Source organism: Candoia aspera, chromosome 1 (genome assembly GCF_035149785.1).
Source record: "Candoia aspera isolate rCanAsp1 chromosome 1, rCanAsp1.hap2, whole genome shotgun sequence".
In the NCBI taxonomy this organism is placed as follows: domain Eukaryota; kingdom Metazoa; phylum Chordata; class Lepidosauria; order Squamata; family Boidae; genus Candoia; species Candoia aspera.
In genome coordinates, this window is record NC_086153.1 from 48,703,282 (window position 1) to 48,730,220 (window position 26,939).

The following is a 26,939-nucleotide window of genomic DNA, read 5'->3' on the forward strand; positions in this document are numbered from 1 at the left end:
TAAATGTTCTTTTGAAATTCGTGATGTTTTTCCATTATCCATCATACATTTGCAGTGTGATCACGGGTGCCACGGCCCTGTCTGAAACCAGCTTGGACATCTGGCAATTCCCTTTCAGTAATTGGAGTCAGGCGTTGTATGATTTTCAGTAGAATTTTGCTAGCATGAGATATGAGAGCAACAGTGTGGTAGTTGGAACCCTCCCTTGAATCTCCATTTTTTGGCAATGGAATAAACACTGATTGTTTCCAGTTATGTGGCCATGTGTTGGTTTCCCAAATTTTCTAGCACAGAGCTCTGATAATTGCAGCTGGTACTGGTCTTAGCAATTCTGCAGGGATGTTGTCAACTTCTGGGGCCTTGTTGTTTGGTAGTTGGTTCATTGCCCACTTGATTTCTTCATCAAGGATGGCTGGTTCTAATTCTGTTTCCTTCTCCTCTCTTTGATGTTGTTCCTCTATACTAGTAGCATACAGCTCTTCTGCATATTCTCACCATCTATTCTTGACACCTTGTTGGTCAGACAATTCTTTCCCTTGCTTATCCTTGATGATAGCTTTGCGAGCCTTGAATGGTGCCCAATCTTTTTGATTAGTGCAAAAGCATTTCTAGTGTGTCCTTTTGTATAATCTTCCTCTAATTGTTTTCAACTCTTCTCCCAGTAGACTTCACTATCTTTCCTTGCTGCCCTTTGGAAATCAGCATTCAATCTTCTTACTTCTTCATGATTTCCCACTGCTTTAGCTGCCTTTCTCCTCTCGGCTATTTGGATGGTATTCTCTGAGAGCCATCTACACCTTTTCTCTGCCTTCTTGCGTGATATGTAATCATCTGCTGTGCCAGTGATAAGTGATTTAACTTCTTGCCATAGTTCATCAGGCATTTTCTCAACAGTGTCTAGAACTTCAAACCTATTTTTAACTTCAGTTGCATATGTGGAAGGAATTTTGGTGACGTCAGACTTTTTTGGTGGTGTCCTCTTGAACAGCAAAAGCGTCGTTTATACACATGGACCTCACCTGATGGACAACATCGCAATCAAATAGACTATGTCATATGCAATCAGTGTTGGACCAGCTCAGTTCGTGCAGTCAGAACTTATCCAGGTGCCAACTGTGGCTCAGACCATGAACTGCTGGTGGCCAAGATCAAAGTCAAACTCTGTAACAAACCAACTAAAGCCCTCCAAAACATCTTAAGCAAACCAAAAGACCCAGTAGCCCAAGAAGAACAAAAACAGGAGTCATCTACAACGTACAGTGTATAAGGACTGTAACAGCCACTGTGTAGGACAGACAGGCAGACGACTAGCAGAGCGCATCCATGAACACCAACTAGCAGTCAGAAGATATGATGAAAACTCCTTAATCTCACAACACATGGACAGACTCAACCATACTTTCAACTGGGAAACCGTGAGCATCCTAGACCAAGCTAAATATGGAAGGCGGCAGTTTGTGTTTACTACATTTATGTAGTAGGGCTGTGGTGGATTTCAGTAATGCTGCTGGTTCTCAAAAAGGAGGGAGCACATTCCAAGGAGGAGGACAAGATTATTGGAGACACAGTCCAGAAAGCAAATATGTGAAAGCTGAGAGGTTCAGAATAACCCCACCCTAGAGGTTTCCCAGGTTATTTCCCCTTAGGTTAGGTAGAGTTGCTTTAGTCTGGCAAGATTCTCTTTCTATGGTGTAAGCAAATAAAAAACTGAAGTTTGGCTGAACTGATTCTCTGAAGTTCTGTGGCTGGGCCTGACAAGGACAGCCTTTCTCAACCTTTTGACTCTGGAGGAACCCTCGAAATATTTTTCAGGCCTCGGGGAACCCCTGCACTTTCAGGCTCAAATATAGGCCAGAAGTTACAAAATTACTATATTTGTTTCATGTGTAGGCCTGTATATATGCATTAACAGTGTTCTTAAACTAAAAATAAAGAATGAAACTTACCTCTTTAACGTGAAGTTGCTGAATTTAAAATAATTGTTTAAATAAATCATGATCTCCCAGGGAACCCCTAGTGACCTTTCACGGAACCCTAGGGTTCCATGGAACCCTGGTTGAGAAACCCTGTGGTAGGGGCATTTATGGCCTGAGAAATTATGAAAAGTTATGCTAGTTCAAAACAATCTGTATGACAGCTTTAAACATGACTTCCTGCTTATTGTGAGGGTGGGATAGGGAATATTATTTCTTCAGTATCTTAAATTTGTTTGTAACTATTCATAGATCTAGGAAATGGAATGCAACAATCCTCAAGACTATACATGTTCCATAGGTCATGTATGTGTGTGTGTATACACATACCTTAAAATTGAAGACACATACTTAAAATCATTTACATCACTGTAAAAGATGAAAAGAGTATAACATCACTGTGAAAGACATTTACCTTGGCCACTTTCTGTAACTGTTTGGTCACCCCTAAAAATAAATAATATGGAATGCATTTCTCAGGCTATAAATGTTCCCCACCCCTGCTTTAAGGCAAACTTTGTCAGTCAAGATTCAAACAAGCTCAAGCAAGTAGTTTGTACTGACCCAACATAATCTTTCCTTTCCCTTTGAAGAGTTGACCTATATGCTATAATAAAAATTTCCTTTATCTCCATTTCAAAAGCAGCTTTATATGGAGCATGAGTTGATGTTGTTTGAGGAAAACCAGGAATAAAATTAGAATAACATTGTTACTTGTATTTCATGGGCATTCAAGCCATATGACTATGTTTGACTTACTGCAAACTTGGAGAGTAGAGGTAATTAGTTCTGTAATAAATGGCAAAATTATCTCAATATTAGGTCAGGTTTTAACATATTTATATTTACTACTGAAAGCATATCTAATTTTGTTTGATTGAACCTGCAGAACTGCTTGACTTTTCATCTGTCTTTTCTAGGTTCAGTACTTCACGACAAACACTAATGTGGATTCCTGACTCCTTTTTTTCCAGGTATTTTGTCACTTAATTATGTCATTTTTAATTGAAAGTTGTCTCAATGAGTCTTACTCCCTGTTAAATGGGAAAACCTAATAGATTAGATAATTAACTTTGGGTTTTTGTTTTTGTCTACATTTTTTTTATTACTGCATTTTGTCATGTAGTGAAAAATCCCAAGCAACCTGGCTCCCTTTCTGATTGTGTCCTTTGTAGTAAGAAACAAGAATTAATATTTTGAGGGATCATTGCTCTCTTGTGGACTATGTAAAATGCAAATATTTTACATCTGATTTCCCTGCAATGTAGTTTTTAACCTCATTCTGATACTTGTCTCTGATTTTTCCAACTCCGCTGTCATATGTAGACCAAAATAATCTGGAATAACTTTTAGCTTTTTTCTGTGTTATTGATAATCTTTTGATGTATAATAGATGTAAGCGCTGAACTGAAATAGTTCCTGTACATTTTATTGTATTATGGAAGAATCTGTTGTTCTGTCTTTTATACAACAATTTGAGAAGGATTACACATTGTCACAGATATTTATAGCCAAAATTTGAATAGGATGCTACCCTATTAACTTTAGTCAATAAAACTCTAATGACTGCTGTTTTTCTGCAGTCAAATATTTTCAGTTCAGATAGCAGAGAGGATATTGAACTCCTTTCTCATAAAGCTGTTCCATCTCCACCATAGTCAGGCTGCTTTTTGTGCCATGAGATGCCAGTTATATATTACTGGTGGTGGAAGAATGGAGTTTCAGTGTGAAAATGGCAGGTAAATGAAGGATAAAGCACTGCAATTCTTGGTTCTTCGAATGCATGGGATTATTAACTTACCTTAAGATCCATTATGAAATTATGAGCCTTCTTATAGTCTGAAATCTTACTTGGCTACTTTTTATTCGTAAGATGGAACTCTTATGAGTAAAAAGAAGGCTAGAAATACAGCTGCCTTTCTGTTTCCTTCTCTTGAGCCAGCTTCAGATGTATTCACCATCTTCCTGAGGTTCATTTTGCCTCCATAGGAGTCCTCCATATTGGAATGCCTGAGGGCTTAACCTCTTATCCCCATAATATGCTGACTGGAACCATCACTTAGAAATTAGTGGAACCACTTCAGAACAGTGCTTCCCAACTCTAATTCCTGCAGACCAACTAAAAGCATACCTTGGATGATGACACTGAAGGCTGCTAAGAGATCCAGAAGGACTAATGGGATTGTGCTTCCTCTATCTAGGTCCCACCATAGGTCATCAACAAAAGCAACCAGTAATGACTTTCTGTCCCATGTTCAGGTGTGAACGTTGATTGAAATGTGTTCACATTTCTTCATCCAGAGCCCTTTGTAACTACCACTCCATCACCTTCTCCACAACCTACCTTAAAAAGTTGGAGACTGGGTAGTGGTTAACCAGGTTTTAGCTAGATCCTAGGTCAGCCTTTTAAGGGAAGGGTGCACCAGGGCCCTCTTAGGTTTTTTTTTTTTATCAAACATGCTCCTTGTTGTAAAGAGTGAATGGGAGAAGGAGAGGACAATCTGAAGAAGGGTTCTTTATTTCTTACTAACTCTTTCCTGACCCTACCCTTGTATAACCCTTTTTGCAGAAATATGAGTTATAAAGACATTACCCTCTTGAAAAATGTACTTCACATCATGACTTGTGTTATTGAAACCTGAACACAGTGTATGTGTATTCATAAATTTATAGAATGAACTTTCCCATACATAGAAAAGCTTACTCAACTACCCCTTCTACTATGCAACCCTCTTCATCTTTTGCAAATTTGATTTGGTTCATACTTGGAAATGATATGGGGTATGATTTGGGAGTAATGTGGATGAAATTATGGTTGGCAGAAATCACTTTCTCCCTTACGGAAACTAACTTGCAGCCCAAGATATTTATTTGGTTTGCTTGTCTTTTTTCTGTCTCTTGTTCAAATTAGATTGTAATTTAGATTTGTTGATTTCAGTTTGCTAAGTGGAAGAATTTCAACACTGAAAGATGAAACTGGTGCTGTGAGTATTCTGCTTTTTAATTGTATTAGAATGTGAAAATGGATTCCTCTTTGAGGTTTATCTGGTAAAACTGTTAGATTCAGAATAATTCGTGCAAGCTTATTTGAATAATTGCAAATATTTTATAACTGTAAATCAATATAAAGTAATATATGATGTTGACTTGCAATAATAAATCAGTATAAAGTAATGTGTGATACTGACTTGAAGTAATGCTTCAGAGGGATAGTTTAAATCATGTATTTGGAGTGAGACTTGTTACCAAAACAGCATGTTTTAAATCAGAATAGATTCTAGCAACATTTGACAAGCTCAAGAAACAGTAGAAGGAATTAAATAAAACACCTTCAGCCACTAAAAAAGAGTTTGATCTTGTCACTTCATTTTCAACAATCAGGGTGTCCTGACTTAAGCAAAAACCACGCTGAGACAAGAAATTAGTCTCTAGTGTTTGTTAACTGCTAAAGTAGACAGAAAATCCTACCAAACTGAAGGAGCGTGGGAAACCCATACAGATAAACCCCAAAACTCAAGGCAGGTCTGCTCTGAGTTTCTTTGAAGGACAGTTCTAAGCCTCTAAACTACGCATGCATTTCCCCCCCTGGATAGGGGCCCCCTCCTGCTCACCATCCGTACTCATAACATCACCCTCCCCTCCAGATTTACATTCCATTTCAGCTCCCTCCCTCCCAGAGTTCCCTCCTCCCTCCAAAGTCTCATGAAAGTCCATCTCCTCCTCCAAGCTCCTATGGGAACTAGGCAACGATGGAAATTCTTCAAAGGAAAACTCTTCCAAGGATGAATCGCTGCTGCTCTCCAGTTCTGATAATGCTTCTGGCCCAGGTGGCTGCGGCTGGAAAATACTTAGATGATTAGAAGATTCCTCCGCCCTCCCCTTTGGGAAATGCAAGCCCAAGGTGGAGGGCTGAGGCTCCCCCTCTTCCTATCACTCTGGCCTCTGAGCTTCTCATGGGGGTGGAGGTTGCCAACTTATGAACTCCTCTGCTTGGGATTCCTCTGCTTGCTTGGCCAAGTGAGGAATCTCTGGGAGAGTGCGAGGCTTGGGTTTGTGAGGGAAAAGCTGATGAAATTGTTGAACCAGTACTGGTGCGTGTTCATCTCTGGCATTTTCCCATGTTCACTCTTCCTCAGGGTACCCTTTCCAGTGTATTAAATATTGGATGCCCTTTCCCCTCCTCCTAGAGTCCAGAATTTCCTCGACTTCATATTCCTCCTCCCCATCCACAATTACTGGAGGTTGGGGGGGCAGCTGCGATCGCAAGGCACTTGGGGGGGGCGGTCTTTGGCTAGCAAGGATCTGTGAAACACAGGATGGATTTTCATGGACGGTGGTAGCTGTAAATGATAAGCCACTGGATTTATCTGCTGCACCACAGTGAAAGGGCCCACGAACTTAGAGTCCAATTTTTTGGAAGGCCTGCTAGAAGTCAAAAACTTGATAGAGAGCCAAACTTTATCTCCCACAGCAGTCGCTGGCCCTTCTTGTCTGTGGGCATCTGCAGCTCTCTTGTAAGCACTTTTTGCCCTGTTCAGCTGCTCCTTTAACAACTCCTGTGCGGCCTGTTGCTCCTTAAGAAAATCAGCTGCCACTGGAACAATTACCTGCTGGGATGAGGTGGGCAAGACCTGAGGGTTAACCCCGTAGAGTGCTTTGAAGGGAGACATCTTGGTAGAAGAATGCACAGAGTTATAAGTAAATTCTGCCATGGGGAGCAGGGCTGGCCAATGGTCTTGCCGCTAAGTGGTGTAACACCTGAGATATTGTTACAACCATTGGTTAATTTTCTCTGCTTCTCCATTATTAGAAGGATAATGCGACGAGGATAGGTGGATCTGGACCCCTAATGACTGGAAAAGTGCCCGCCCTCCAGAACCTGGAAGTGAACTGAGGGCCTCTGTCACTCACCAAATGATTTATCATGCCTCTATATCTAAAAACATGGTCTATAAACAACTGTGCTGTGGCTTGTGCAGATGGGAGGCCCTTGCAAGGAATAAAATGTGCCATTTTAGTGAAGAGGTCCACCACCACTACTATGGAAGTAAATCAGTGATTTACCAGGGGTAAATCAGTGATGAAGTCCATGGAGACTGTATCCCAAGGCCCACTGCGGGTGGGGAGGGGCTGCAAGAGTCCTGCAGGCCTCCCTGGGAGAGGTTTGGCTCGTCTACAGGTACGACAAGAAGCAACGTAACTCTTTATGTCTGCAGTCATCTTAGGCCACCAGTAGTCTCTCAGAGCTCAATGGAGTGGAGTGTTTTGGAAACACCTCCGTGCCTGGCCGTTCGATGGTCATGGCAGAGTTTCAGTACTTCTTCCCTCAAGGAGAGGGGAATATATACCTGCCCACTATGCCAGAGAGTTCCTGCTTCCACAGCGAATGGGGAAGCAGTGCCTTGTGGGTCCCCCAGAGGTCATCCATCCTGGCCCTGGCATATGGGTCCTGCTGCTGCTGAGCTTTGACCCCTGCAAAGAGGTCCTCTGCCAGTCTGCCTGCTGCTAAGATCTCTGTCTGGTTCCCCCCAGGTGACTGATCAAAGTTGTGAGGTTGTAATATTGTAGGCTGGGCCTCTTGGTGTGCACCTGGGGTTGCCTGAGTGGTGTGGGACAAGGCATCTGCCAAATAGTTCTGAGCTCTGGGCACATAAGAGATAACAACATTGAAACGGGAGAAAAATTGGGTCCATCTGATTTGGCGTGGGGTGAGCAATCTGGTGTTTTGTAGAAGCTGTAACTTCTTGTGATCTGTGCAGACTTTCACCAGAAAGGTCGCACTTTCCAGCTAATGCCTCCACTCTTGGAATGCTGCTTTAATTCCAAGCAACTCCTTGTTAAAAACATCATAGTTTCTCTCTGCTGGCGAGAGCGTGCGAGAGAAAAAGGCACAAGGAAGCAACTGTCATGTTCACCGTTTCAGCGTTCTGTTAACATCGTAACGTTTTACATGTCACACCTCTGATCCGTGTATTGCAGGCTTGCAGGCTTGCTGGTACTTTTCCGTTTCTCTTTGTTTCTTATCTTGCTGCTGGGGAATGTATGTTTGGGTTTGTAACTCTGTTCAAGGTTACTTTCTCAGGCCGATGTGGGTAACGGTCGCTAGCACCTGGGAGGGGGTGGTTGCTAAGAGGGGGTAAGGGCAGGACTGGTTTTGAAGCAAGGGTTTTTAGTTTGTATTTGGCGCGCTTTTGCTCATTCTCAGCTTTCTCTGCATTTGCATACTATTCTTCTAATAAATCAGTTATCTTTAAGCTCTGGCTTGTGAGACTGAGTATTTCGGAGTAGGCAACCATTACATAAAGCCGAGAATCATAATTAAATTTTCCGCTAGCCCCCATCCAAGCTTTTGGTGAAGGGGAGCGCTAGCGATGACAGAACCCAAGCTGCAAGAGAGCGAAGGGAGCGAAGAAGAACCGGATACCACGAAGGCTACGGTGATCCCGAGCTCCCGAGCTCAGAGGGCAGCCCGCCGGGATAAGCGGGATATCCAGATGGAAGACCGGGGTTTAGCGTCTGAAGGGAGGGGCGCTACAGGTGATGGCTCTCGAACCGGGGAGGAAGAAGACTCCGAGGTCGATTTGCCACAAGCGTCCTGGGAACCGGAGATTCCGTTGTCACCTACGGTCCTGGTGTCCACGGGGCCACGGGAGGAGCCTGTCACCCGCGCCCGCATAAAAGCACTAGAGGAGAAAATCGAATCTCTAGTAGCCATGTTAAAAGAAAACCCCAGAGGGTCGGGGTCCTGGGGAGAGGGTCCGGAGGAAATTCAAACCCGAAGACCCAACCCAGTGGCGAGGTCCCAATCGCCCAGGGGGAGAAGTAGGGACTCGGGTTTTCCGGCAGTCGAAGGGAAAAGAGTCGGGAGTGACCAGGGAAGGGTCACAGGCGGTGGGTAGGTGTTCATTGGCATTCGCGGAACGACCTGAGCCGAAAGAGTCGACACGAACCCCTCCACCGTTTATGGTAAAGTTTGATGGCGATCCCACAAAGTTGTCCTTCTTTATTACTAATGCTAGGAACTATATGGAGGACTGGGGGCGAAGTTTTCGCTCAGAACATGGCAAAATCAATGCCATTGCCAACAAGCTAAAGGGGAGGGCAGCGGACTGGTATGTCCAGTTGTGCCAAGCTGAAGCCACGGAATTGGAAGACTTTGAGGAGTTCCTGTGGGCGTTAAAACAGCACTTCGAAGATCCCTTGGCCCAAGAATGGGCGAAACGGGCATTGAAGAAACTTTTCCAGGGGTCTCTCTCAGTAGCGGACTGTGCCTTAGAGTTTAAAGCCCTGGCTGGAAAGGTGGAGGATTGGTCCCAGTCAACTCTCGTGGAAATGTTCAAACGGGCTGGAGACGGAGGTCCTCCGGTGGGCTTTGGGACGTGATGATCCGAAAACGTTGTATGGGTGGATTCAGCTGGCAGGCAGTGCTGAAAATGCCCTAGAGACTTTCGCACATAACAAGGAATTGAAGCAAGGGAAGTCAGGTAAAAGCGCCTGTGCCCCAGGATTCTCAGGGTGCCCCAAACCGAAAAGTTGGGAGGAAGAAAGGGAACGGCGCTTTGCGAAAGGTCAGTGCCTGAGATGCGGGAAAGAAGGACATCGAGCAGCTTCGTGCCCAAAAAAGAGATCCGAGGAGCGACCAGGGAAGTCGTCCGGAAAGTCTCCTTCTGTACCGAGGAAGATGAGGGCTGCCCGCGTGGAGGTCGATCCTAGCGACAACCCTTTTGGGGGAGAGGAGGAAGAACTGGATTTCGAACAGCCGGCGGGAAAAGGCAACCACCTGCTCTGAAGGGCGCCATGGGACAGGTGGAAGAAGATGGGTGCGACCATGATTCGGTGAGTGGGAATTTTCCTACCCTGACTGTCAAGGTGAAATTGGGATCCAGTACCCGAACTGTGGAGGTGTGGGCTATGCTTGACTCAGGCTGCTCACGTTCATTGATGCACCCTGACCTCATAGCCGCCTTAGAGCTCCCTATGTTCCCCTTGAAGCGGCCAATGATTTTTACGCAATTGGACGGGACTATGGCTGGGGGAAAACCGGTCACCCACTCTACAGGACTGGTGGCACTACAAATGGGTAGTCATTGGGAGAAATTGCCCTTTGTTATAGTGCCGGTGGGGGGCCCATTAGTCATTTTAGGGATGCCCTGGTTTGTCAAACAAAATCCTTTTATCAACTGGATGCATAGGACTGTGACATTTGCTGATGGATTTTATAAAGTGCCAGAAAAGGATTTACTGGGAGACAAGGAGGGTGGACGGGCAGCCACAACGACTGTACAAACTCTTGAACCGATAGAAGGGCTGCCCGAGCCATATCAAGACTTTGCAGATGTGTTTGGAGAAAAGGAGACAGATCGCTTGCCGCCTCACCGAAAGACAGACTGTGCTATTGAATTTCTACCAAATGTGAAATTGCCTAATCCTAAAATTTATGCTATGTCCCCAAAGGAGCTGGCCACACTGAGGGAATTCATTGACAAAAACTTAGCCAGGGGTTTTATTGAGCCAGCCAACTCTCTGGTGGGTGCACCTGTCCTCTTTAGACCTAAAAAGGATGGTTCTTTGAGACTATGTACGGATTTCCGTGGGCTCAATGCAGTATCAATTTTAAATAAATATCCTTTACCCTTAATCAAAGATATGTTATCACATCTGGCCAGAGGCAAAATCTTCTCAAAATTGGACTTGAGGGAAGCCTATTTTCGTATCTGTATACGGGAGGGGGATGAGTGGAAAACAGCGTTTAACTGTCCTCTGGGTGCTTTCCAATATAAAGTGTTACCCTTTGGCTTGTCAGGAGCGCCTGGGGTTTTTATGCAACTAATTAATGAGGTCTTGCATGACCACCTGTTCAAAGGGGTGTTGGTATATTTGGATGATGTATTGATTTATACTGAAACCATGGCAGAACATGTTCACTTGGTGCATCAAGTGCTCGCTAAATTGAGAAATGCTGAGTTATATGCTAAACTATCAAAATGTGCTTTTCATAAGTCTGAAATTGAATATCTGGGCTATGGGATTTCAGAAGAGGGCATTAAAATGGACCCTGCTAAAATTGAAGCCATTGTCGCATGGGAACCCCCACGCACACGACGCCAATTACAAAGTTTCCTTGGCTTCGCCAATTTCTATCGGGCATTTGTCCAAATATTCGCAGAAATTGCCCTCCCCCTCACTGACTTACTAAAAACTAAAGCGCAGGGGGATACGCGACGTTCAAAAAATCCAGGGGCGTTACTTAAGTGGACCCCAGAATGCCAACAAGCGTTTGACACGCTCAAACAACTCTTTACAACAGAACCCATCCTGAAGCACCCCGGCCCGACCAAGCCATTTGTGGTACAGGTCGATGCCTCCGATTTTTCCATCGGAGCCCTTCTGCTCCAAGCAGATCAATTTGGCAGCTTAAAACCCTGTGCATACCTCTCTCGCAGGTTCACGGAAACTGAGAGGAGGTGGCATGTTTGGGAAAAAGAGGTGTTCGCTGTAAAAGCAGCATTGGAAACATGGCACTTATTAGAGGGGGCTTCTCACCCTTTTGAAGTCTGGACCGACCATAAAAACCTTGAGGCACTGAGCACCAGTCGAAAACTCAGCCCTAAACAACTTAGATGGGCTGAATTCTTTAGCCGCTTTGATTTTTGCCTCAAATTCATTCCGGGAAAGAAAAACTTTTTGGCAGACACCTTATCCCGCAGACCCCAAGATTCTGGCCCTGCACCAATCGTTCGGGGTACTGTGTGGACTGAAAAACAATTGGCCTTTGCAGCTGTGACGCGTAGTCAGACGCGGACCCAACGGGCTCAACAAACAGCCACTCCTCCTCCCTCCAGTCCAGGACGTTTGCCAATTCCTACAGATTTGCAACAACAATTTCTTTCCCACTTGAAATCTGATACTTGGTTGCAGGCAAACTTAGACATGGTTACTTTTGACCGGGGTTTTGCTTGGAAGAATGATCGTCTTTACGTACATGAGGCTTTACGTAAAACGATCCTTGTACGCTCTCATGATGATAAACTGGCTGGACATTTTGGCTACCTCAAGACTCTCCATCTCATCAGACGTCAGTTTTGGTGGCCAACTGTCATGCGGGATATAAAGGCTTATGTGCTTGCTTGTCCTGTTTGCACTGCGACCAAGCGAAAGGGAGGAAAACCCCAAGGTTTTCTGCAACCTGTGGCTACCCCCTCCTATCCTTGGCAAGACATCTTCATGGACTTTATAGTTGACCTACCCCCCAGTCAACGTAAAATGGTGATTTGGGTTGCGAAAGACTTTTTCTCTAAACAAGCGCATTTCATTCCATGCGCTTCTATTCCCACCGCGCAACAGTTAGCCCGCCTATTTCTAGTACACGTGTGCCGTCTTCACGGGAGCCCCTCCTGCTTGGTGAGTGACAGGGGCTCACAATTTACGTCACAATTTTGGCGGGCATTTATGAAATTGGTTGGTACTAAACAAGCCCTCTCTACAGCGTGGCATCCTGAGACGGATGGATCTACTGAGGCTGTTAATTCCACGTTGGAACAATATTTGCGTGCTTTTGTCAATTATCAACAAGACAACTGGGTGGATCTTCTTCCATTTGCTGAGGTGGCTTACAACAATGCTGTACATCAAAGCACTGGCCAGGTTCCCTTTAAAACTGTTTTTGGCCGTGATTTCGTCCCGATACCGGAACTCCCTCACCCACAATCTCTGCCTTCCTCTCTAATGGAGTGGACACAACATCTAACGGACTCTTGGCAAAAAATTCAACAGGCACTGCAACATACCCAAGCCTCTTATAAAAGACATGCGGATGCAAAGCGCTCCCCGCAGCCTACATTTGCGGTGGGAGATAAAGTCTATCTCTCTACGAAGTTCCTCAAATCACCACAACCATCCAAAAAGCTTGGTCCCAAATTTGTCGGTCCTTTTCCCATTGTTGCACAAATAAATCCTGTGACTTTTAAGTTAGATCTACCACATAATCTTAAACGTTTGCATCCTGTTTTTCATTGCAGCTTACTCAAGCCGTTTCAGCAATCCGACCCATTACGATTGATAACCAACAACACTTTGAAGTAAAAGATGTTCTTGATTCCCGCCGCCAGCGGTCTACCTTGCAATATCTCATTCGTTGGAAGCATTTCCCACATCCTGAATGGGTCGCCGCTCACGATGTTCGGTCCCCTGATTTGGTTGCTAAATTTCATGCTGCCTATCCAGCCAAGCCGGCCCCTTAGCCCCTTTTTTCTTTTAGGGGGGCAATATGTCATGTTCACCGTTTCAATGTTCTGTTAACATCGTAACGTTTTACATGTCACACCTCTGATCCGTGTATTGCAGGCTTGCAGGCTTGCTGGTACTTTTCCGTTTCTCTTTGTTTCTTATCTTGCTGCTGGGGAATGTATGTTTGGGTTTGTAACTCTGTTCAAGGTTACTTTCTCAGGCCGATGTGGGTAACGGTCACTAGCACCTGGGAGGGGGTGGTTGCTAAGAGGGGGTAAGGGCGGGACTGGTTTTGAAGCAAGGGTTTTTAGTTTGTATTTGGTGCGCTTTTGTTCATTCTCAGCTTTCTCTGCATTTGCATACTATTCTTCTAATAAATCAGTTATCTTTAAGCTCTGGCTTGTGAGACTGAGTATTTTGGAGTAGGCAACCATTACAGCAACCTCTTCTCCTCTTTGTCATCACATTGCAATAAGACAGCAATTGCAAAATTTGAAGCATCTGAATGTATTATGAATGTATATTTCATGGTATATGGATGCTTTAAAAGCAGTTGGGATGCAAAGAATTGCTTAAATTCTTGGAAGGCTGCTTGCTCCCTCTCCACCCAAAGGAATTTGGTTCCTTTCTTCAAAAGCTGTGTGAGGGGCTTGTCAGAAAACTTATGTATAAATTTTCGATAAAAATTGGCGAACCCCAAAAATCTCTGCACCTTTTTCACATTGCAGGGAGGGTTCCAAGAGGGAAATGCCTGGACCTTTGAAGGGTCCATAGATATGCCTTCTGTTGATATTCTATAGCCCAGAAAATGGAAGTCAGTTAAATCGAAGGCACACTTCTCTAGCTTGGCAAACAGCTTGTTCTCTCTCAATCTTTGTAAGACATTACGTAGGTGAGTTACATGAGTTATAGCGTCTTCAGAGAATATTAATAAGTCATCTAGATAAATGACTAGATACTTAACTAGTAGATTAGAGAAAATTTGATTCATAAATCGGGAAAATATGGCCCCAGCATTAGCTAAGCCAAAAGAAAGAATGAGATATTCAAATTTCCCATACCTGGTATCAAAGGCAGTCAGATATTCATGCCCCTCTTTCATCCAGATCAGATTGTATGCATTCCTGAGGTCTAACCTAGTAAAAATGCGTGCTTTCTGTAAGCGATCAAACAGGTCAGATATTAGGGGAAGCGGATAATGTTCTCTAACCGTGATTTCATTGTGTGCGCTGAAATTGTGTACAGCTCTCATGGGTGCCTCCTGTGCTGTTGGTGCCAACGGGTCAGGCTTCTTTGGTACGAAGAATGTAGGGGCAGATACTGGGGAAGTAGATGGCCAGATGAAACCCTTTTGGAGATTAGTATCCAAGTATTCTTTCAGAGTGGCTAGTTCCTTGGGTGACATGGGATATTGTTTCTTTGCTGGAATCTTCGCTCTTGGTTTCAGCTCAATAGTGCAATCACAGTCCCTATGGGGGGGGTAGTGCTGTGGCCTCTTGTTCACTGAAAACACCTGCGAAATCTTCATACTTGGCTGGTAGTTGCACCCCCACTGCTTTGATGACTGCGTTGGTTGCTGGAGAGAGAAGGGCGGCTTGAATCTTATGGTGCCAGCATTCCTTAGCTGGGAATGAGACTGCTCCCATTGCCCAGTCCAACAATGGGTTGTGGAGCTTCAGCCAAGGCGTGCCCAGGATTATAGGTACTTTAAGTGATGTGGTAACATAAAGTTGAATCCACTCGGTATGGTCTCCTGACGTTAGCTGTATTGGTTCTGTGGATCTTCGAATTGGACTGGCCTTGAGGGGCTGGCCGTTGATGGTCTCGACTTTTATGGGATGTGGCAATTCCATGGTCGGGATATTCAGGTCTTGTACTGTCTGTACATCAATAAAGTTGGTGGAAGCCCCGGAATCAACGAGAGCCTCTAACGTGACTTGGTGCTCTGGGCTTACGTGCACTGTGACTGGTAAATAGAAGAAAGTCTGCTTGGAATCTTCGGAATGAGCTCTTCTTAATTGATTGATGGTCTCCCTGCTGAGCTCTGTGGAGGGAGACCGGCGGAGTTTCCCTGGTTAGAATTAGATGCGGGGGTGGGTCTTGGCTCTGTTGCTTGCCCTGGGGCTCTTGCGGGATTCGCTTGGTTTCTCACTGGGCAAGCTCTCACCATATGCCCCGGGGCTCCGCAGTAAAAACAGAGGGCTCTCTCCTGCCTTCTCTATCACTCAGACTCGGACGTAAGCCTCCTGCTTGCTCCGATCTGCATCTGCTCCTCTGCTCCTGAGTAAACAGATGCTGCAGAGAGAGCTGGAAATCCTGGAAGCGTTGTTCTGAAGCCCCTGCCTCTCCCAAGCTGAAGCTGCCGGAGTTCCTCCAGTCTTGCATCTATGACCACAGACAGCTGATATAAATTTTCTAAGGTAGCTGGGGTACCTTGGCACACCAATTTGTTTTTTATCTCCTCATCCAGCCACTGTTTGAATTGGTCTTTCAAGGCACTCTTGTTCCAGTCCAGATCCCCTGCTAACAGCTTGAAATCAGCAGTGTAAATCCCCACTCTCTTGTTGCCTTGCTTGAGCTTCCGAATTTCCCGGCTGGCAGCGACTTCTCTGATCAGGTCATCAAAGTGTGCTCGGAACCTTGCCGGAAAATTCTGGTAGTCATTAAGAATTGGGTCGTTGTTCTCCACCATGGGAATAGCCCATTTGGCTGCTGGACCCTTTAGCAGGCTTAAAATAAAGGTGACTCTGTTTCGGTCTGTCAGGAACTCTCCCAGTCTGCCATCGAAAAACATCGTGCACTGGGTAAGAAAGGTTCTTAACTGTGCGGCTTCTCCCCCAAACTTCTCTGGTAAGCTGCCCTGGGATCTCAAGACTACTGTCGGAGCTGCTGCTGCTGCTGGCGGCACTGGCTGTGGGATGACCAGAGCTGGTTGTTGTAACTGTTGTAGTAAGCTTGTAAGGTGTTGACCTGGAGATCTACTTGATGCTGGTGTTGCTGTAAAGCTGCTACCAGCTGTTGGATGGCTTGTCGTAGCTCCTGGTTTTCTGAAGACATTCTGCCAAAAAATTCTTTCCTCCCTTTTTCGATGGGAATCTTGAGTTTGGTAGGATTGATGTCCTGACAAGCAAAACCCACGCTGAGACAAGAAATTAGTTTCTAGTGTTTGTTAACTGCTAAAGTAAACAGAAAATCCTACCAAACTGAAGGAGCGTGGGAAACCCATACAGATAAACCCCAAAAGTCAAGGCGGGTCTGCTCTGAATTTCTTTGAAGGACAGTTCAAAGTCTCTAAACTATGCGTGTGTTTTCCTCCTGGATAGGGGCCCCCTCCTGCTCACCATCCATACTCATAACACAGGGTTTTATTAAAACTAATGGTAAACTATTAAACCCCTTTTAGGTTGTTTATCTATAACCTTGCATGATCTGTCAAACAGACTGTATGCAGGATCTGTTGTACACTTCACACTGGAAAATTATCTGTTGGGTGAAACCAGAACTTTTTTTATTGGGACTTATGGATAGCCAATTAGAAAAGACTCGTGGAAGATTGGATTTACATATGGTAATTGCAGCAAGATTGTTATATACACAACCATGAAGAAACACTGGAATAGCCACAATAGAGGATTGGGTTGTGAAGATGGCAGAATTTGCAGAAATGGCAAATTTGACCTGTTTCATCAGGGATAAAACAATAAGAAAGACTGGAAACCTTTTATGGAGTTTTTGCTGAAAACAGAAAAAAACAAAATGGTGATTTCTGGATTTGCTGATTAAAAAAGGTTGAATATGAGATATAAGAGAATTATGTAATGTAAACTTAAAGAAGGAGGGGTGATAATAAGTTCGTTTGTAACCACTGTAAAAAGATTGGAAGTTGCTTCTTTAATTATCTTTTTCTTTTTGTATCTGTACTGTTTTTTCCACTTTTTCTTTTTTCTTTTTCTTAACTTTCCTTTATATATTTTCAAGTTTATCTTTTACTTATGTGTTTGTGAGTGTGTGTATATGTGTGTGTGTGTGCGTGCACACACAAATAAAATAATTTTTGATGTTGGTAACATCTCTAGCTTGAAGGCAGGGTGTGCTCTCTTTCTTCTTGGGGAGAATTTAAGGGACCAAGTGTCATCTGAACAAGTTGTTAGATATTTATAATAAAATAAATACAAGCTCTTTATTTTTAATCTAGTCAGGTGCATATTTTGTATTTTATTATTGTAATACAACATCCTGCCTTGAAGACTTTTAAGTTGAAAAGCTAGATGGACTGTTTTAAAGGGGAAAACATGATAAGTCTCCTTCAGGTCAAGTTTTCTCAGCTCCTGGTAACTCTGTGGATATATCCTAGTAGTGATCTCAGCAACAGCAGAGCGCTGGTTTGCTACTGCCACCTTCTGGGATGTTTCTTTGCTTCCAGGACTACATACAACCCTAATATTCTCTAGTAGTCTCCTGCTTAGCTTCTGGGCTCAGGTGCTGCAGCTGATGAGATTAAGTCTCAGCAGTGTTAACCACAAATTTAAATGCCTCTTTAAGCTTCACCCACTGAAATAAATGTGACTTAAGCATGCATAATTATGACAGGATTACTTTCCTGTTCTAAAATATCCATGCAAGCAAATAAATCAGCTCTCACTTCTTCTTTGTAGATATTTATTGATAGAGATCCTGCAGCATTTGCACCAATTTTAAATTTTCTTCGAACAAAGGAATTAGATTTGAGGTAAGTTAGATTTTTATATCAAAACTGTTTCAGGAGGAAAGTATTTAGAACAGTGTTAAGGTCCCTTAAAATTAGTTTTAAATATCTGGTACTTCTGGGTGATACAGTACTATTTCCTAGGGTTCCACAGAGAATCTACTTTCCCAAACTGTGTTCAGAATTTGTAAGGGGCTACTGGGTTCTAGCAGATATTTTTAATTCTTAAACCTTTTAAAAAGGCTTAATCTATCCATGCTTAAATCCTTAATTCTCCATTTATTTTATTCCTCTACCAGAAATTCTGTGATCTAATCTAGAAACTGAAGTCTCAGAAAGGGCCACTCTATAATATTTAAGGCTATATCCTGAAAAGATTCAGCTTGGAGTATCCCTGTAGCCCTAATAGAAGCCAAACGAGCCTTTATCTTGTGTATCTATCCTGATTGACCTTCAAATACCCATTCCACTGTGTACTTCCTGGCTCTGAGTTTTTGGATTGGACCCTTACCACAAGTCACAGCAATGAGCTGTGCAAAATTATTTTTAAAGGATGAACTTTGCAGTTAATGAGTTAATTTGAATTAATATCCTTCAAATTTTAATCTCTCTCTTTACAGCAGCATATATTTATGTAGGTTGTTAGCTTTAAGTATTTTGCTGTTACATGAAACTAACACTTAATATTAATTCATGTGCTGGAAAATTACATTTTATTTCCAAATAATATTTATTCTGTTTACTTTGTTTTGCAGAGGAGTAAGTATTAATGTGCTCAGACATGAAGCAGAATTTTATGGAATCACACCTTTAGGTATATATATATATATGTATATATATATTTGAATTATCCACTAGATTGAACTTGGCAACTAGTTTAATTATCCTTTTAGCGAATGATAGGAAATCAGAATGGCAATGAATCATAATAATTGAAACCTATATATTAAATAGTACTGAGATGAAAGTAGCCAGCCAAGGATTTTTTACTGAAAAATGTGGAGATAACTGAGCAAAATGTGTTCCATTTCTTGGTCAGGTTTGAACTGCAGCCACAGTGCTCCTTCTGGAACTCATTTCATTCCAGAAACCATTCGTAAGAAATGACGCATCATCACGGGATAGCTGCCAGCAGTAACCCATTTTTTTCCTCTGTTTTGATTTTCATCCTGAAGAGAGGAGTGCATGCTAGGCCATGCAGTGGCATTTTGTGTTTACTGCTGTCTTCCAAGACATATACTTAGTTCTTCATAAATATTAGTGGCTTTCTTAATCCACCAGATAATTCACCAGAATTTATTTCTCTGGGTTTCTTTTCTTTTGCTGTCTGGGTTTATAACCCTTTTTGTTTGATATGTTAATGCTGTAAAGCACATTGGGATACTTGAGGACTAAAAGAGATAAAATACATTTTTAAAAAATAAATATATGCAATATTCTAGAGTCTGAAAAAATTGCCAGGCTCTTCATGCCCAAAGTTTTGAGAAATGGGGGATATGAACTCATCCCTGAAGTAAACTTAGATGTGTTTTACGTTGATTGTTTACATATTTCAGGAATAGTATAACACATCCACTTGCTTTCTTGGGAAAAAATCTTAAGAAATAGAACCTGTTTTGAAATAACCTGTTTTATTGTGTGTGCATTTATGTATAAATAAATACAATTTTCTTTCAGTAAGAAGATTGCTTTTATGTGAAGAACTTGAGCGTTCCTCTTGTGGCAGTGTACTCTTTCATGGATATCTCCCACCTCCAGGTACTTCTGTGTGTTTCAGCTTATACGTATCTCAGCCTTTTCAGCTGTTGAGATTTTCCGGCTATTTTAAAAGAGTCATATCAGAGTTAGCCTCTGTGACTTCCATGTTTAATAGATGATCATATCCACCTTCCATATCAGGATCTTATTAGGATCCTTTTATAAACTATTCTGCCTCATTTGTATCAGTTCAATACATATTTTTCAGCATCCTAGTAACACCAATGATACCTTTAAAGGATTACTTGGTTTGATTATTTGTTTTGTCTGATGACATTATAAGGTCAGGAGTAGAATACCTTATCCACCTGCGTCTCTTCCTCTTTTTCAGACTAAAGAGTTATTTAGTCTTTAGTTCTGGAGCACTGTAGTTTGTACAAACCATTGTGGCCCCCTCTGTGGAATACACTTGCACACAATGTCCTTTGGAATTTGGGCAACCATGTGAGTTATTAATTGTAATATATTATTTTAGGGCTGGTGAGTTGGTTTACTTTATATTTTCCATTTGCAATGTGACTCCCATGCTGTTTTAGAAGAGCCCCTGATATCCATGGGTGGAAGATTTGGGGAAACTGTATTACTTTCTAGGAAAGGGTCTTTTACTTATATCTTAACAATTAGGCATAGCAATGAGAAGCAGTAATAGTGGATTAGAGAAATACCCTTTTTCTCTTAGGCATTCCAAGTCGAAAGATCAGTGGTTCTGCCGGAGCATCTACTGATGTTAGAATACCTCAGAATTGCTCTGAAGGTGAGGTGCGAGGAGGGAGTTTGCAGCCTTCACTAACTGGTTCTGGTGAAGATACAGTCAAGCTAGGTGAGAAAAATTTAGAATCTTATTATAAATGCACATGATTCTTTCATTCGTATGTTTGTGGTTGAAAATTGTAAAGTGCAGGGCTTAATTTGATTCTTCAGTGTTGTTGTCATTGAGTATCATTGTGAATATAGAAATTAGGCTTTCAGTTGCTGCTGATTCTAAAGGCTACTTTTTAAAAAATTACACATAAAAACCCCCTGAAAGAATGGCTGATGAAGCACATACCTTCACCTTTGAGGGCAATTTGCATTTAAAAAGTAAGAAGCTATACATTCACAGTTAATGAATGGAATATGTTTAATCTACATGGAAACGCAAGTTACGTTGCCAAGCTCCTGGAAATCCTGTTCGCTTTCCCATTTTAGCTTTTGAGATTTCCTGCGCCACCAGTTGCATACTTTCACGTCCATCTTGGTAGCATTAAAAGCTAGATTTGTGTTCATGACGTTGAATTTCAAGACACCGTGTTTTGTGCTAATACTAAATTCATACTCGCACAATCAGATTGTGGGATTTCAGAATATACAGTGCCATTGATATGTTAGCAACTCTTCATTTAAAAAATGTTAACTGATACCTTTGCCTTTTCTGCTTGTTTTACCTTTTTCTTTAAACAGGGTTTCCTGTGGATCCACGCAAAGTTTTGATAGTCGCTGGCCATCACAACTGGATTGTAGCTGCATACGCCCACTTTGCAGTTTGTTACAGGTAAGGACAAATTAGTAACACTATTATTTGTTTTACTTTTCGCTTTTAATATCTGTGCCAATTTACAGATTCTTTAAACACCAGGTGATAGAGGGTTTTTTTTTAGGTGAACACAAGTTCATGATGTTTAATGATCTTGAATTCACCATGGGAAATTTTCATAATGTAGTTCCTTCATAATGACATTGTGGATATTTTCCATGGATGAGACAAATTGCTCAGTATTAAGCCACTTGATTAAACATAAGGTTTTTTTTTCTCTGAAATACACAGAATCAGGCAGTGGAGGAAATTAACTCCTGGTTCATGTTTTCTGACAGAGAAATCCATGTTTTTAATATATTTGTTGCTTCCAGTTGTTTTACTAGAAACTTTTAATGAATCTGAAAAGCTTGGAGTACATATAGATTATTCTTTAATAAATGTGATGTCAGAAATAGTATACTATGGTAAATTAGAGATTGTTAATAAAATATATTTTTATAAATTGCTTTAATTGTTTTATGTAAGGCACACAGTATGAACTTCTATATAGAAAGCTCTGGTCTGATGATGAGACCCTGAGAACCACTGCATCCAGTGTACGTTAAAAAAGAATAGTGTATTATGCATTACTATGCTACCATGTACCAAGTGTGGTACAGTAAGAGGCTTGTCAAAAATAATAGGTAATGTTGCTAAATCATAGAATATGATTCTGTGAGTTGAAAGAGGCAATTTAGGCATAGGCCTGTCCAGCTCAGTGTAGGAATCCAAGTTAAAGCATCTAGCCTCCTCTCAAACACATACAGGACGGAGGAACCTACCATTCTGAGTAATTGGTTCCTGTAGTGATCTGCTCTTACCGTCACTATATTTGGCTAACTAGTATAAGAGTTACTGTAAAAGGATACTGAGGATAATGTGCTTTGTTATATAGCAATTCTGATACAAACATGTGGGATTGATTGATTGATTGATTATGTGCCATCAAGTCAGTGTTGATTCTTAGCAAACACATAGATTTTTTCCAATATGATCTATCCCTGATCTGGTCCTTCGGGCCTTCCAGTGGTGTACCCATTGCCATGGTAACACAGTCCATCCACCATAGTAAACTGGTAGTTGTATAGTGAGAAAGTGCTGTTCTATATGTTTAGTAAACACTGTCTGTAGAGTTTATCATTTTAAATCATTCAACCCCTTTCAAAGCAATAAATAGAGTCTAAACCCAGGTTCTTTTTCAAGAAAATTCTGAAATCAAATTCTCTATAAAATTAAATGATCAGTACTTTGTTTTGACATATGATTCAAAGCAGAAATTTAACCTCACTGCTAAGATAATTCCTACTTATACCCAGCCAGCTGGGTCACCTTGGGCCAGTCACTCTCTCTCAGCCCAACCCACCTCACAGGGTTGTGGTTGTGGGGAAAAGAGGAGGAAAGAGTATCAGGTATGTTCGCCACCTTGAGTTATATATAAAAATAATAAATGTGGGATAGAAAATAAATAAATTAAATTAAATTATACAGTAAAAACCTTGAAAGTATTTAGGATCTCTTAATAATGCCATTTCTCATCCCTGAATTAAGTTGTGCTATTCTTAGGATTGTAGTAATAGCAATATGTGTGCTTTCCGCTATAAAGTATCAAACCTGAATTTACATGTTTAACAAAGAATAAATCTCTGCCTGAGCTGTGCAGAATGTTTGGAATGCTGGCCATTTCAATTTTTAAATGGTCTGCTTTGACCACATTGAAAGTACTGTGACGCTGTTCCAAACTTACAGTTTTGACATCAGATCATTTCTTGCAAGGTTGGAACAACCCATTTCAAGCTCAAAATGATTTCAGCTCAGTATTATTTGAGCTCAAGTAATAACCAGCATATATATTTCCCTACAGGGTTAATACAAATTAATGTAACATGATGCCCTTGTAAAAATGAAATAGCTGTCATTTTCCTGAACTCCATATGAAATTATTCTGAGGACTTCCAAGATTTATAGCATGTGGCTCCAGTATGATTTATATTACTGGTTTCCATGCAGTCAAGCTCCTAACTAATATGGTCACATCTTAGTAGAAAGATGGGATGTAAATCAAACAAATAATAAAAAATTAGGATTGTTGCTATGCAGGGTGCTCCTCTAAGTGAGCTGATTTTGTTAGCTTTATGTGCACTGTCAGTTGATTCTTACTTTTCTTTGAATAACTCTTAATAGCCATTATGCTGAGTTGCAGCAGCATAAAGAGGTTAGGTAATAGGGCCTGTTTTATCAGTTCATCTGAAAGACATCTACTGATTTTGTTATTTTATGTGATTAGTTGAGAAAATAACAGGATTATTTTTGGACTATCAGAGAAAATGTTCTGTTTTACTCTATTCTGAAATGTGTCTTTTAAATGAATCCTGAATTAAGAATTTATTGCCAGTTATTTGTGACAGCACGTATTTAGATTTTATCTTGTAGATATTAATGCTTCTTTAGTATTTTAACTTGTCTGTAGCATATAGGATTGAGTTAAGATGTTTCCAACTATTTTTCTGGCTTTTGGTGGTGGGACAACTCATTTGTACTGAAGTTCAAGTATTCCTTAGAAAGCCAGCCTGAAGAAACATCTGTTCATATATATTTTTCCTAGAATTAAAGAATCCTCTGGATGGCAACAAGTTTTTACAAGTCCTTACTTAGACTGGACTATTGAACGTGTGGCTCTGAATGCAAAGGTGGTTGGTGGTCCACATGGTGACAAAGATAAAATGGTTGCTGTGGCATCTGAAAGCAGTATCATCTTATGGAGCATCCAGGATGGAGGTAGTGGTAGTGAAATAGGTGAGGATGCATTGTATTTCAATTGTTAATATATACTAGAATTTTAATATGGGATCTACTGCACTTTCTTTTCATAGGTTGAACTGGAGGGACTTACAGTAAACTATTTTTTTTCTTTTCAGCAAAGAATACATAACTGAAACATTATTTCCTAATATCTGCTGAATCTTGATTGATTGATTGATTGATTATGTGCCATCAAGTCATGTTGACTTTTATCTATTAGCCACTCTTTGTATAATGTGTCCGAAATAGGATAATTTGAGCCTGGTCATTTGTGCCTCAAGTGAGAACTATGGGTTGATATTTTCGTTGATCTATTGGTATGTTTTCTTGGCTGTCCATGATAATCTCAGGAGTCTTCTTCAACACCAAAGTTCAAAAGCATCAATGCTCTTCTTATCCTGCTTCTTCAAAGTCCAACTTTTGCTTCTGTATGCTGAGTATTACTTTGTGTTTATATGTCTACCTTTATTATCTCTGGATGTCATGTTATTTCAAATTACAATTAATCTGGAACATGGTTGGAGTTTCTTACCTCTTAAAATATAAGGGCTTTTTCCAATAGAATATTTCTAGGTATAGAGTAGGAGAGGAATAGATACCTATTGCTTCATATAAAAAGACAAGTCAATCGCTACCCACATGGATTGAGACAGTGACAGATATTGCTGGGCGTATGGAGTAGAATCAAGCTAAATGAATCATTGGCAAGGAAACAAATATTGAAATTCAGTTACTACCATTAACACCTTATGGAACTGTGCAGCACTTTAGATTAAATCTTCAAAGGTGATTTAGAGCACACATAGGTGGGAATGTAACACCTGTCTATAACACCTAAAGCAGCCACCCCCCTTTTCCAGAACTACAGCTGTGGGGGACAGTTGTGCAATCCTGGGGAAAAGATGCAGCTGCTACAAGGTGTTCCAGGCAAGTGCTATGTTCACACTCATGCATGCTCTAAATCACCTTTTAAAGATCTGATCCAAAGTGCTGCACAACCCTTCAATATTTGATCATAGTTGAATCCTTATCAGGAAGATCACATTCAGACTCCCACCTGTCTATTCGCTGAAAACTAAATTATTCTTAAAAAGTATCAATTTACTAGTTTTGAGTTTCTTAAATGATTTTACACAATCAATGATATTTACTCCATTAATAGAGTAAATGGAACATGGTACATGTGTATTAATTATGTAAATGTGGGTGTGCATGGATACACAGAATGCTTCAAAATGATTGATTTATTGCATTCATAGTTTTTATAGTGGCTTAATAAGCAAGAGTCTTCTCTTTTGGACAGTGTTAAAGGCCCATTTTTCTTGCAATATAAGCAGCCCTGCCTTGGGATAGAGAAATAGTGTTCAGTTGTTGTTGTTTATTCGTTTAGTCGCTTCCGACTCTTCGTGACTTCATGGACCAGCCCACGCCAGAGCTTCCTGTCGGTCGTCAACATCCCCAGCTCCCCCAGGGACGAGTCCGTCACCTCTAGAATATCATCCATCCATCTTGCCCTTGGTCGGCCCCTCTTCCTTTTGCCTTCCACTCTCCCTAGCATCAGCATCTTCTCCAGGGTGTCCTGTCTTCTCATTATGTGGCCAAAGTATTTCAGTTTTGCCTTTAATATCATTCCCTCAAGTGAGCAGTCTGGCTTTATTTCCTGGAGGATGGACTGGTTTGATCTTCTTGCAGTCCAAGGCACTCTCAGAATTTTCCTCCAACACCACAGTTCAAAAGCATCGATCTTCCTTCGCTCAGCCTTCCTTATGGTCCAGCTCTCGCAGCCATATGTTACTACAGGGAACACCATTGCTTTAACTATGCGGGCCTTTGTTGTCAGTGTGATGTCTCTGCTCTTAACTATTTTATCGAGATTTGTCATTGCTCTTCTTCCAAGGATTAAGCGTCTTCTGATTTCCTGACTGCAGTCAGCATCTGCAGTAATCTTTGCACCTAGGAATACAAAGTCTTTCACTGCTTCTACATTTTCTCCCTCTATTTGCCAGTTATCAATCAAGCTGGTTGCCATAATCTTGGTTTTTTTGAGGTTTAGCTGCAAGCCAGCTTTTGCACTTTCTTCTTTCACCTTCATCATAAGGCTCCTCAGTTCCTCTTCACTTTCAGCCATCAAAGTGGTATCATCTGCATATCTGAGATTGTTAATGTTTCTTCCAGAGATTTTAACTCCAGCCTTGGATTCCTCAAGACCAGCTTGTCGCATGATGTGTTCTGCATACAAGTTGAATAGGTAGGGTGAGAGTATACAGCCCTGCCGTACTCCTTTCCCAATCTTAAACCAGTCCGTTGTTCCGTGGTCTGTTCTTACTGTTGCTACTTGGTCGTTATACAGATTCTTCAGGAGGCATACAAGATGACTTGGTATCCCCATACCACTAAGAACTTGCCACAATTTGTTATGGTCCACACAGTCAAAGGCTTTAGAATAGTCAATAAAACAGAAATAGATGTTTTTCTGAAACTCCCTGGCTTTTTCCATTATCCAGCGGATATTGGCAATTTGGTCTCTAGTTCCTCTGCCTTTTCTAAACCCAGCCTGTACATCTGGCAATTCTCGCTCCATGAACTGCTGAAGTCTACCTTGCAGGATCTTGAGCATTACCTTACTGGCATGTGAAATGAGTGCCACTGTTCGATAGTTTGAACATTCTTTAGTGTTTCCCTTTTTTGGTATGGGGATATAAGTTGATTTTTTCCAATCTGATGGCCATTCTTGTGTTTTCCAAATTTGCTGGCATATAGCATGCATTACCTTGACAGCATCATCTTGCAAGATTTTGAACAGTTCAGCTGGGATGCCGTCTTCTCCTGCTGCCTTGTTATTAGCAATGCTTCTTAAGGCCCACTCAACCTCACTCTTCAGGATGTCTGGCTCTAGCTCACTGACCACACCGTCAAAGCTATC

General features: G+C 41.6%; 1 protein-coding gene across 1 annotated transcript in view; it reads left to right on the forward strand.

The window, feature by feature from the left end:
• The window catches only part of KCTD3 (potassium channel tetramerization domain containing 3), a 65,800-nt gene that overhangs the window by 7,669 nt on the left and 31,192 nt on the right, over window positions 1–26,939 (forward strand). Inside the window, exons 2-9 of the mRNA XM_063303499.1 lie at window positions 2,894–2,947; window positions 4,912–4,957; window positions 17,855–17,928; window positions 18,660–18,718; window positions 19,582–19,662; window positions 20,342–20,482; window positions 21,103–21,193; window positions 23,820–24,010. Coding sequence (XP_063159569.1) covers window positions 2,894–2,947; window positions 4,912–4,957; window positions 17,855–17,928; window positions 18,660–18,718; window positions 19,582–19,662; window positions 20,342–20,482; window positions 21,103–21,193; window positions 23,820–24,010 — 737 coding nt within the window. The remainder of the gene's footprint in view (window positions 1–2,893; window positions 2,948–4,911; window positions 4,958–17,854; window positions 17,929–18,659; window positions 18,719–19,581; window positions 19,663–20,341; window positions 20,483–21,102; window positions 21,194–23,819; window positions 24,011–26,939) is intronic.